The 12723-nt window shown below is 42.9% G+C and overlaps 1 protein-coding gene across 1 annotated transcript in view; it reads left to right on the forward strand.

Moving 5' to 3' along the window:
- PPARGC1A (PPARG coactivator 1 alpha) overlaps positions 1 to 12723 on the forward strand; it is a 634327-nt gene that overhangs the window by 175181 nt on the left and 446423 nt on the right. The window contains exon 2 of the mRNA XM_087863911.1: positions 5174 to 5238. Coding sequence (XP_087720037.1) covers positions 5221 to 5238 — 18 coding nt within the window. The 5' untranslated portion in view covers positions 5174 to 5220. The remainder of the gene's footprint in view (positions 1 to 5173; positions 5239 to 12723) is intronic.

Raw genomic sequence — 12723 nt, forward strand, 5'->3', positions numbered from 1 at the left:
CCTTTTTCCTTCTGGATGAGCCGAGGGAAGCAATTACTCAGCTGTCAGATTAGTGCCAGGCACTGTGCCGGGCACTTTCCTTGCGTTACCGCCTTTGAACCCCACTGCAGCCTGTGATCCTCATTGTGTACAGGTAAAAAGGCGATGCAATTTGCCTCCAGCCCCTCAGTGAGGTAAGTGCTGGAGCTGAGCCAGGGCCATGGTTGCCCACCCCATGCTGGGGCTCTCAGTGCTTCCAACACGCATGCCCTTCAGCAAATCAGACACAGACCCCACTGCACCCTGCCCACTTTGGGGGCCCCTAATGGCATTCGGTGCTGTTGGCAGTGTGGTATCACAGGCGGACCCCTCTTGGTGAAGACTGCATAGCCTTCCCATGCAAATAAGTGGAAATCGAGTGTGTAGTGTGTATATATCAATGTCCACATCCATCTCTCTCTTTCCATCGATATGCCAGCTGCCCCAGAGTCCATCCCGGGGCCTGCAACATAGCAGGCTCTTGGTGACAAATGTTTATTGACATGACATGGGGGAAATAAATGCTACGTGAAGTGTGGGTTCATATCCTTACACTCCCTGGCCTCCTGTGCTCTCTTTACCTCCATAGCATTTATCACATCTCTATTCATTTGTTTATTTGCTTCCAGGGTGTCTCCCCACCTTTGGATGTGAACTCCTCGGTGATGGGGGGAGTTCTGTAGGTCAGTTATTCACTACTGTGAACCTAGAGTAGGTGCTCAGTAAATATTTGGTGAAAGAATAAATGGTCAGATACAAGTTTTTCCCATTGCTTCTACTTGCCCCAAACTCCTCAGATTGCTTTCTTTTTCATCTGCTTCTCTCTCAGGAGTAGTTAAAATCTACTTAGGGCTGTAAATAGAGGAAGTCTACATTCTTGGCTATTCCAGTGCAGCAAATATTGAAAGACTCCAGGTTGAGGGGCACAAGGCTGTTTACAAGGCAGAAAGAGCCACAATGTCCAGCGTCCAGGCAGGTATAGAGTCCCAGGGACAGTATGAGAAGTCGCCACTCCGAGCCCAGCGCTGTCACAGCACAAATGTCTTCAGTAACACAGTAGCACAGGACCTGCCAGGAATGCAGAGCACCACTGAAAGGCGTTCTGCCAAAATGTTTTCCCACGAACCAAAGGGTAGAGATTGCAGCACGCCCAGCCCTGATTGGATTACCACAGCCCAGAAGCACTTTGGTCTCCACTGCTACCCCTTGGGGTGGGGAGGGAGCCCTGGGTAGGTCGGGGAGGCGATGATTGAGAGATTTGTGTTCTAGAGGCTCTTGGAGGCTCTTGTCTCCCAGCTTCGGGGCTCGCGCTGGGAATGTGAAACTACTTGTCCCAGAGATAAAAGTAAGGGATTCTTAAGTATGAGTCTGTTGATCACTTCCCTTTAATTTGGATTCTGTTGTATAAAATCTTCGTCCAAACAGGCTTTTAGTACAAATGGGTATGTGTTGAGGGTGGGGAGGTGAAGGAAAAAAAAAGCTGGATTGTTAAGAAAAAAGGGACCCTTTACTAGCCAAAACCAGCAGAGTAGGAGGAGAAAAGAATGGAACAGAGCATGAATGGAGTAGAATAGCCAGAAAAATAGTCTCCTGAAAATGAATGGTGTTATCCAATTAAATACATGTAACTAATGTTAAAGTACTTGAAAAAAGCCTTGCCTTGGAACAAATTTATTTTCTTAGGCCCCACAGAATGAAGCAAATCATACTAGGCTGTGATTAATTATACCCTAAGTTATAAAAAATGGGAATAAACCAGGTTTTTCTGCCTGCGTGGGGTCCAGTGTCCACATGTAAGAGAAGGTGTCTTGTGATCAGAGGGGTAGGTCTCTATCCTGAGAGATACCACATGACCTGGGAAGAAGGGCTGGGAAAGGACCTGGGAAGCGAGGATTCAGAGGAATGTGTGGATCTGGGGTCAAGGCTCTGAAGGTGGAGTCATCCGCCTTTGAGGCTGAGGGAGAAGAAGAGCCAGGGCAGCATGCAGGAATGTGGTCCGAGGGGAGATAAAGATAGATGTGCTCAGCATTGGCAGTTTAGATGCATTTAGTTTGACCAGAGATGAAGGCAGGAAAATGGAAATCAGCAAGAGTAACGGTGGAAACATTCTCTATTACACAGAGACTTTCTCCGGGGGGGGGGGGGAGGGTGCTGATTTCTGGAATGATATTTATGAAAACAGGTCAGGACACTGACAAAAAGGCAAGCATAGAGCTTGTCGGGATAGGAATGTCTGTGACTTTCTATGTACAAGGGATGTATGAACCCATATGCACACAGGGAAGTGGCAACAGTTACTGGGGGAGCGTCAAGGTGGAAATACATAGCCATTATTTTTGTGGCCTCTAGCTACAAGAGCTAACAGGTGAAGATAGTCTAGAGACCCAAAGTGGGGAAAAAATGACATTTTAACATTTTTGTCAGGTAGGCAATTTAAAAATAAACTTGAATTCAATATATACCATTAATGCTAGGGGTTGTGTTATAACGATGCAAAAATGCCTTTTTTTTTTCAAGATTTTATTTATTTATTTATTTGACAGAGATAGAGACAGCCAGGTAGAGAGGGAACACAAGCAGGGGGAGTGGGAGAGGAAGAAGCAGGCTTCCAGCGGAGGAGCCCAATGCGGGGCTCGATCTCAGAATGCCGGGATCACGCCCTGAGCCGAAGGCAGACGCTTAACGACTGCGCTACCCAGGCGCCCCAAAAAATGCCTTCTTTTCTTTTCGATAGCAGTTAAAAAAAATATGTTGTAGGGCGCTAGGAACCATATATAGAAGAGGCATATGTGACAGTGCCAGCAGCCTCACAAAGCTCCTGAACACATACCATGAGTCTGCCCTCCAGAATTAACACCATAACCTATGTCAGGGACTCACTATTATCCTAATATCTGCGTTTGGATTCTGTCCAGTCCCATTAGCGGTTCCCATGTTGATTGCTCTGTTACTCGTGAATGTTAATTGCTTCTAAATCTCTTTGGATGTTCAGATGCTTGGGGAAAAAAAAATTCTGACTGGCGAAGGTGCGAGTTTTATTAATGTGCAAGTAAACAAGAAATCTGTTTAGAGACCCCAGTGAAGTGTCTGTGACTCAAGATGTCATAAGCAGCTGACGTGGCATCTTTCTTTGCATGTCTGTCATATGTTGGTGGTGTGATAGTTGGGGGGGTGGAAACAGGTTTTCAGTGATATCCGTGGTGTTTGTCCTAAATCAGCATGCTCGTAGATATAGTTAGATAATAAAATCCTTCCCTCTGGGATTCCTGCTTACTTAGTATGAAACGACCGTGCTACCTTTGAGATAAGCTTACACATAGAAAGTGCTATTAAATCAGAAGATGTAAAAACATGAATCTAATTTGGCCCATCATCTATGTGTTGATCTCCATAGTTTCTGAACCAGAGGGAACCTTGGAAATGAGCTTCTGAAAATTCTTTATTTTACCACCGGGAAAGAAAGACCCCAGGGGATGAAGAGGTCAGGCTCGTGGAGCAGCTCACAGGAGCACTGGCCAGAGAACAAAGTTACCCGACCCTTGGCCCAGTGCTCGAACAATCAAGAGAAGGGAAAATGATAAAAACTGGTGTTTATTATATTTTTCAGAAACATTTCACTGGGTGTGGAGTTTTGTCTGGTTTTTTCCTTTGGGTGAAAAAAAATCTATTACAATCCAGTATTGAAATTCATTTATTAGGAATTATTTCAGTATTGCCGTGAAGGAAGATACAAGAGAAGGGCACAGCGCACAGTTCAGTCCTTGCGAGTCATTTATTCAACTATTATTTATGGAGTGCCTTGACCCTGGGATTTAGTAGTGAACCCAAAAGACCCTGCTGTTACGGAGTGTATATCCTGGTTGGGGGCTTGGGGTGGGGCATAGAAAAACAAATAAAGAGATGAACCATTTGCTGTTAGGTGGTGGTGAGCCTCACCAAGAGAGAGAAAGTGGTAAGGGGACAGAATGGGGCGAGTGGCAGCTATGTCAGACAGGTGTTTGGGGGAGACTCATTGAGGAGGCATGTGAGCAGAGATCATGCAAGTGTCTGCAGCAAGATTGCCCCAGGCAAAGAGAATAATTGGAAGGGCAGAGGTCCTGAGGTGTGAATGTGCTTGGGTATTTGAGGATGACCCAAGAGGTCAGTGTGGCTGCAGAGGTAAAGATCGTGAGACACCATGACCAATCATGGGCTTTGGGAAAACTCTGGGTCAGACATTTGAAGAAGATACATCTTTTAGCATTTCTGTAGTCCCAAATAGTATGGCTCATAAACAGAACCCAGACTCATCTTTTTTGAGACTATTCCCCGAAGGAGCCATCCTTCTGGGATTGGTGTCTCTGACTCACCCAGAGTGTCCGGAAACTGTCAGATCTTTCTGGAGAGTTTTAGAACAGAGTGATTGTCACTGTACTAAAACCAGTACACCATAAAATTTTAAGTTTCTTGCTGGTAGGACCTGTGTGATACACATTTTTGTGTCCTCCAAGAAACCACATGCAGTGCTAAACTTACATGTAGTAAGAACGCACTAAATATCGATTATTAGTTCAGTGCATGAATAAATGGCCAGAGAGTGGTAGAAAGGATGGGGTGTCCTAGAAAGGGTTGTTAAAAATACACCCTTCTAAAAATGCTGTTGGCGAGATTACTTCTGAAGCATTCTGACTTCCTTGGAATCATTTTTAAAGACAAGTCCATATGCTGACATGTGAACATAAGTATGTAACAAACTGAACAGTAGTAACATTATTTTCAGGCCAAATTTTAGTTGGATGGTTGTATTTTGTCAATCTAAAATTTTTTTCCATGCTTTAAACTGGATATGGGAAGTTTTTCTAACCTTTCCTCTGGTATCAAAGGAATATTGGTGTTTGGGTTCATAAGACTAGGGGTTACATTCAGCACTGTCTTCTGTGGGCAAAAATGTGTTTAATACATTGAGATTGTGGTGGAAATTATGTGGGAAAGAACAGTCCCCAAGGGGAAGATGGGTGGTCAATTTGCATTGGGATGGGGAAGGAGAAAATTATAATTCTTGTCCTCCATTACTAAATTCTCTCATTATAATGGACCAGTAATTTATTCGCCTATTGCATTTCAATATCCCCATCTGCAAAGTGGGGGTAACACAAACTTACCCTCTGCCTTTCAGGTTTTTTGCGAAAATCAGTGAACTAATATTGGTAAAATTGGAGCCCCATGGATGAAGGGTACTTTGTAAGTATAACACATTATTGTCATGTTATGTTCTATTACTCCAAAGTGCAAATACCAGATGTCTGCTCTTGCCATATTAGGAAATCAGTAACACCTAGTTTCACACCCAAAGATCGATAATCTGACTTCCTTTGAGGAATTTAATATTTCTGAACTCTCTAATGTTTTGTCGATATGTTGGATGCCTGACTCACCTCCCCAGAATATTTTGGCAATGTTTTCCAGACAATTTGGAAGAATACATGTCTGCAAATTGTGTAAACATGTTGATATAAACTCTGGATATGAATGCAAGGTATCTTTATTTCTCTTTCACCACCTTTCTCCTTTTCTTCTTCTTCTCTCTCTCTCTTTTTTTTTTAACATTTGCATTTAACTCTGTTTTGAGCAGTCTGTGTGTGTATCAAAGAAATGATTGGTTTCTGGGAGAGACTGAATGTTTCACTGAGGTGAGCGATGTTTTGTTAACGATGAAACTAAGTTAGACATCCCTTAGACAAGTGGCGAAATGTTGTGTTTCCAGACTTGGGATAAAGGAAGGAGGTCAACTAGCAAGGTGAGTGAAGTGTGGATCACCTCTTCTGGATCACGTGACAGCCCAGGTGACTTGGGAGTGGCCTCCTGTCCATGGAATGGCCAAGGGTTGCAAGCCACAAAGCCAATAAGTGGGCAGAAACTGCAATACTAAAACAACTGCTTCATTTGATTTCCCCCACTCAGTGGCACATCTTTTTATTTTGCTAGGCCAGCCAATGTCTTGGCATGGTGCGAGAGTAGACTGGCCAGTGACATGCCCACTGCTTAACTTAATCCATGGTATTTTTCTGTTTGTTTGTTTGTTTGTTTTTTTTAGAATAGCTGTCATGCCTTAAAAACTCCTAACATAGAGAGTTTAAAAATGGTTGTGCTTGCTTATTGAAGCCTGTTTTACTGGGATTCATGGGGTTGTAGGATCTTACGTCTGGAAGGGTCCTTACATGTCTCATCTAGTGCCTTTTCTTGGCCAGCTCTAAAGATTCCATCTGATGGGTGCCCCAGAACCCCTAGAGGCACATTTACTACCTTAAGAGGCAACTCTTTTCAGTTACAGGATTCTTTCTTGAGTTGAACCCACACCTATCCTCACGTATCTTTCACCCTTGGGTCCTAATTTTAGTATCTGCATCTACAAGAAAAAAGATTTTCTCCTCCAAAGTGACACATTTGGTGGCACTTTCAGGGTCCCCCTGAAAGTGGCCTCTTTGTCAGCTTCTGTTCCCTCAACCACTGGACCTTGCATACCATGATTTCCCAACTCTCTACCCCTCTGGAAAGGCTCTCATTTGTCTATATCTTTCTTGATAAGCAGCACTGAGAATCTACCTTCTCCAGGCCCCATTCTGCATCCCAGAGTCAAGAGATCTAATCAAAGGTCCAGAAGAGAATGACCTCGAAGAAATCGCCTGGAGTCACGTGCGCCCATGGTTTGGTTTGAGTAATGAGACAGCAGAGCCCACGTCCCTCTGTGAGGTGCAGATGATTGACAGGGAGAAAGTTGTTTTGGTTAATAATACAATCTACTTGCCTCCTGGAGACACAGCAGTAGCCTACTAATTCGTTAGAAGTGAATTAAGGTTGTTTACCGATGTTTTAAAGTAACTGTCAGAGTGAAAAAAAAAGTTCGTACTCGATGAGCCCACTCACCTACTTCGGAGCTGCTGTTTATTTTAAGCTGAGTGCATAAATAATATATTGAGATACGAAGGGTGATTTCAAGCATTAGAACAGGAAGCCTCCTGTTTACTAACTGTCATTGGGCTGAAGAGAATTTAAACAGCTCTGAATCTTTTTGTCTGTGAATGCAAGGCATGAAATTAACTTACATTTCGTAGTTAGCAGAAATCATGATTAAGGCAGTCTTGTTGATGTGTCTTCTGCTGATCTGGGTCTTTTTTGCTATGCAAGACAAGCCTTGGCAACAAGATGCTTCCCATGCCTTGTTTGAAATAAGACCCCCTCCCTGTGCAACAACTCCTCCCCCCCACCTCCAAATAAGCAGGGATCCCTCTGGGTCACAGTTTGTTCTGGATTTAAAGACAAGAATACTAAAGTAGGTTCCTGGGGTTCTAGTCCTGACCTCCAGCAACTGTCTTTGAATTTCTCTTTCTTTACGTATAGAATAGGGGTAAGAGCATCTGCTTCCATTATTTCACAGGAAGATGGAGACCCCAATGAAGTCATTGTTGTGCAATGGCTTTGAAAGGTGTCAGCTGGGACAAGATGATAACAGTTAATGCTATTAATGAATTATATGCATTAACTCCTTTCATTTCCCCAGTAACCCTACGGGATAGGTCTTATTATCATCCCAATTTTACCACTACAAAAACTGAAGCACAGGGAAGTGAAAGGATTTGCTCCATCATCTCATAGCTAAAGAGTAGTAAATTGGGATTCAAACCTCAGGCTAGAATCGATGGGTTGAGAGTTTGTGTTCTTAACTATTACTTATTTGGGAGAATAGGTTTTCCTACCTATGGCTGTGCCCCTTGGTCATGCTCAAGTAAAGGAAACATCGTTCCTAATAGCCTGGACCACATTTAGCTTGAGAAAATGCAGGTATGGCTTCTCCGTGAGTGATTATCAGCAAGGAGGATTCCCAATGGGTAGGAATGTAGCTGACTGTATGGATTAATTACGTTTTATATGTAAAGAGCCTGGTGATTCTGAGATGAAAAGCCCTAAGTGAAAAGACTTATTACTTGTAATGCTTTCAGAAACAAGAAATTTGATTCACTTTTTGTTCCTGTAAACTTGGAAGCGTGATAGCCTATTCTGGAGTAGAGGGAGAGTGTTTGAAGATGAATAGAAAATGTATGGAATGTTTAATTTTGTATGATTACATTTCATATTTTCCAGGGTAACAGTGGCAAATAGAAATGCATGATAATATCACAGCATACCTATTTTAGATGTTTTGATGAAATACTTGGGCTTTTGCAGCCTGATACATGAATCCTTTGGGACAAGTCCCTATCAAGCAAATGAACGAGAATGTATTTTGTGTTCGCATCACTGAAAATATGTAATTTGTATAAGTGCTTTTTTATTTATATTTACATTATATTTATTTGAATTTCCAGAGAGGAAAGAGCCTAAAGTGATTAATGAAAACAACAGGGATGTGAATTTGCAGACATTTTCTCTTGAAATATGCTCAGTCTGTAGCGGGGTCATGCTTCGAAGTTGGAGTGGCAAAAGTGGGGTGTGATTTGCTTTGGATTTCTGAATGAAGCGGTTCAGAAGTAGGATTACTTCCAAAATCCCAGCAAAATGGATGGACTCATGAGAAGTCATTAGCTGAGGGAAAGAATAAATTCTGTACTTCCCCACTGCAAAAACTCTCAGCAATTGCTGCTGCGCCCTAGCACTTGTTAATACAATAAGATAATTGCATAATTAAATACACTATGGAATTTCAGTAATTGGAAACTTTGTTTTCTCATCACAATATGCAACTTGCTGATGCTGGAAAGCATCGCAGCATTTTAGGGAGGCTGAGATCATTCTTTCACATCACGTCCCCTGTAGCCTTCTGCCGCTCCTCTGGCGGTTCTGAGACACTTTGCTTTTGGGTTATTTTTAGTTGGTTATATTTAGACAAGGTGAAATTAAGCAGGAAGTCCCCCAAAGTCTGACTTGCCTGCCCAGGCGGTGGGAGTTGAGGCTCATTTTGCAGGGAGTGTCCCTGGTGCCCTCTAGATCTTTCTAGGTAATAATGGGTGAAGAGTAAGCCGTGGTTGAGTGCCCTTTGGAGCTGGGGAGCAGCTCTTTGGGTCATAATTTCTAGATAGCTCAGAGGACTTGCTGAGATGGTAGACTCCAGAGCTGGGTCCTGGATCGGACCCCGGCATGGCCTCTTCCATGCTGTGTGACCCTAGGAAAGATACCTAGTCCCTCCTCTTTGCTTATCTGTAAAAGGAGAATCTTAGCCTTGGTGCAGGGCATAATTGACTGAACATACAGAAAGAGCTTTAAAAATACAGGGCAGGTTTGTGAGCACCCAGTCAATGTTCACTTGGCTGAAAAAACAGATGAATAATACCCGTTCCCTGTCCTGGAATCATTTAATCAAATTGGGGCAACAGACATGTAAATGATGATGCTGATGTTGATAAAAATAATAGTATTAAGGCAATGGCGGGCAGATAGTAAGATATTTTAGCAGGGACGGGTCTGTCATCATAGCGTCCCCAGCACCTAACACATAGACGAATAAATGAATGATACAAATTTGGTTGAAGGTTATTTTGTCTGAGAGTCAAAATTGTTTACTAGCAGAGTGGATTCCTAGCTGAGTAGTCACGGAGCACGTAGCTGGGACTCAATACATGCTTGGAGGGTAAATGAGTGAAGGAATGCATGGATGAAATTGATCTGAAGCTTTTCTCCCTACGACTGCTACAATCAGTTTGAGAAAGCAGGTGCATTTGAGAAAGCAGGTGAAAATATTAGGGCCAACACAGGGTAAAACAAAGAAGATACCTAGGGCGTGAAATTTAAGGAGGCACTTGCTCTCAGAGTTGTGCCAGTGCCGAGGAGGACTCGCTCTCAGGGTTCCTACAGGTACTTCCTTAAATTTTGCACCTCAGCCGCCTTACTGTCTTCATCCCAGTCCAGGCCTGTTGACTGTATTAGTCTCACGTGTATGACTGTGCTTTTGAACATTTCCCCCAAATTTTATTTTGAAAAATTTCAGAGCTACAAAAAAGTTGAAAGATTAGTATAAGGAACACTCTGCTCACTTTTGTACTGACATGAATTAATTATCAATATTCAGTCTCATTGACTATCTCTCTCCACAGACATGACTTTGAACCTTGTCCTAATTTAGCAAAGAACTCACATACCCTCCATACGACCTCCTCCCTCTTACCTCTAGTGCCCGTACGTTAAATTTACTTCCTAAATTCTGCACCTCAAAATTGCAAATTTTGGAGGAAAAAGCTGAAAAGAGCAGCAAGAAAACTTGGCTTAATTTTTTTTTTCAAGTTTCAAAACTAGTGCTTGAAATTTATTTTTAGCTTGCTAATATACTAACATATTTAGAGCATGACCAATATAAGATACCTAAAATTTTAAAGGTTAGAAAGTTTTTCTGGATGCTCTGACATTCTCTTTCACAGGAGGGAGATTTTTTTGAAAAGGCAAATTCGTTTGACCATTATTTTTCTGAGAGCCTTTCAAAAGTAGATGGTAGTCCAATTACTAATAAAACGAGACCATCCTTTTCCATGTTAAGAATATTCACTGTAAGAGGTGACTTTGCAAATGTAATATAGGAGTTATTTGTAAATCTGGTGATATCCTCTCAAATAAAAAGGAATACACACTTGACTTTGGGCTATACTGACAAATTCTCATGGAAAAAAATCCTTTCTGATAATCTTGAATGTTTATAAAAGATAAGGTGTCTGTCTCTGAAATTGTGGCAAGATCTGCCAGAAGGCTGCGTTATTTCTGTGGTTTTGAAAGTGCTCTTTCAAGCCTAGGGAATCTGGGGAGGGGCCTCAGGGCCACCGATGATGGTCGGTGGCAAGAAGGGAGACCAGTCCTGGAATCCAGGCCAGTCACTCATGTTCCGTTGGGATGGCTCTGAGATTGTGTGCTTTTTATTGGCATCTGCCTAAAAACCAGTTTTCAGGAATGAGTTCTAGAGCTAAACAGAAAGAGTTTGGAAACCACAGCATTGTGGCTAGAAGATAAAACGGGAGAAATTCGTGCAGTGTTGTTGGTTGGCAGTGAGGAATGATAGCTGTCAGCTTGCAGGGTGGGAGAGGTCAGGAACACCATGAAAAGCGGACACAAGAACTAAAACACAGTCAGTGTCTCGAAGTTTGAAGCAGGCTCAAATGCCCAGCCATTGCCTAAGGCAGTCATTCTGAAACTTGAGCGAGTCCTGGTCCTTAACCCAGAGATTCTGATTCGGTAACTCCAGAGAGGGGCTCGGGCGCTAGGTTAGTGAACAGTCACCCCATAACACGCAGAGAAAAATTGCCCTAAAGTCACCCTTATGTCAAAGAACATGATCATATTTGGCGTTGATAAAGATGACTGGAATTGCAGGGAAAATGTTCTTAAACTCAGCTCAGTATAACGTAACCCTTTTTCAAATTTAGGGACATTTTAGAATGATTTCCTTCTGAAATGCTTAAAATAGAAAATGTGACTCTGAATAATAGAGGGGGAAAGACAAACAGGTAAGTAATAATATTATAAAGTAGTGCCCAAGTCCAGCGGGGGAGGTCTCGTAAGGGGAGGGGAAAGAAAGCTCATGGCTGTCTGGGTGCTGAGATGGGCCCCTGGAAGAGGGGCTCTGGCAGTGGGGCCTCATGGCTTAGCGGGATATGCGAAGGCTGGAAGGCGGGTGGACCTGGGTTTGAATTCCGACTTGCCTACCTACTGGTTGTAGGATCTTAGGAAAATCACCTAATCTGTTTAAGCCTGGGTCTTCCTCATAGAGGAAGAATGAAGATGAAATTAGACAATTGTACTCAAAGTACTGAGCACAGGGCTTGCAGAATAATGGACACTCAATAAGTGGTTATAATGACGATTATAGCCATTTAAGAAGGACCTTATGACAGGTCGGCTTTCAAGAGGGCAGGAATGAGAGAGTGTGTTTGTGTCCATCGGTTTTGTTTCTGGTTTTTGGATGGAAGGAGGAGGGGGAGCAATAGAGTGTTCCAAAGTAGAGGAAGTGTGTAAGCCCATCTCGAGGTAATAGATGGTGAATGTTTTTGTGCCTTCAGGGTTCCCAAAAGTGTTGTTCATGTAAAGGGTTCTAGATGGTACACATATTTTACAAATATTAACTAACTTAATCCTTATAGTGATTCTGTAAAGCAGGTGTTATTATTTAACAGACCTTGAACCTGAGGCACAGAGAGGTTAACAGACTTGTCCAAGGTCACACAGCTGGTGGTGGCAGAACCTGGATTTAAACACAGCACCTGTACTTCTAACCACTATGCTATTGTAATAATAATGATTTATGTTAATGTGTATTAGGAAAACACAACTAGCACAGTAAAAACCGTGCTTTTATAGACATTTCTGCCTAGAACAATAGTAAAAATTAAAAAAGTACCTTGATTTAAATGAGGCACGTAAAAGGAATAATAGTAGGAGCAGCATCTAATATGATAATGGTCCTGCAGGTAGGTGGTCCCCGGATGATTCTGGCCTGGGAAATTCTGGGGCAAGGATAGATGGAGCTGCCACAGGGGACTCCTGCCTCCCAGTCATTGCTGTGTAACACACAGGAGAGCTTCAAGCTCTAGGGAAGAAGCAGGTAGGCTTCCCCTCAGGTGGGGAGCCAGGGGAAGGGGAGGCCGAGTAGCTTGCCAAGTTCACTCCCATTTCCTGCAGTTCCTTTGGGGAGGGGAGGGGAAGGGAGGGGAGGGGAGGGGAAAACAGACCCTGAGGGTCTGTGGTGGGGCCAGA

Source organism: Ursus americanus, chromosome 8 (genome assembly GCF_024610735.1).
Source record: "Ursus americanus isolate L20-20 chromosome 8, mUrsAme1.1.p, whole genome shotgun sequence".
In the NCBI taxonomy this organism is placed as follows: Eukaryota; Metazoa; Chordata; class Mammalia; order Carnivora; family Ursidae; genus Ursus; species Ursus americanus.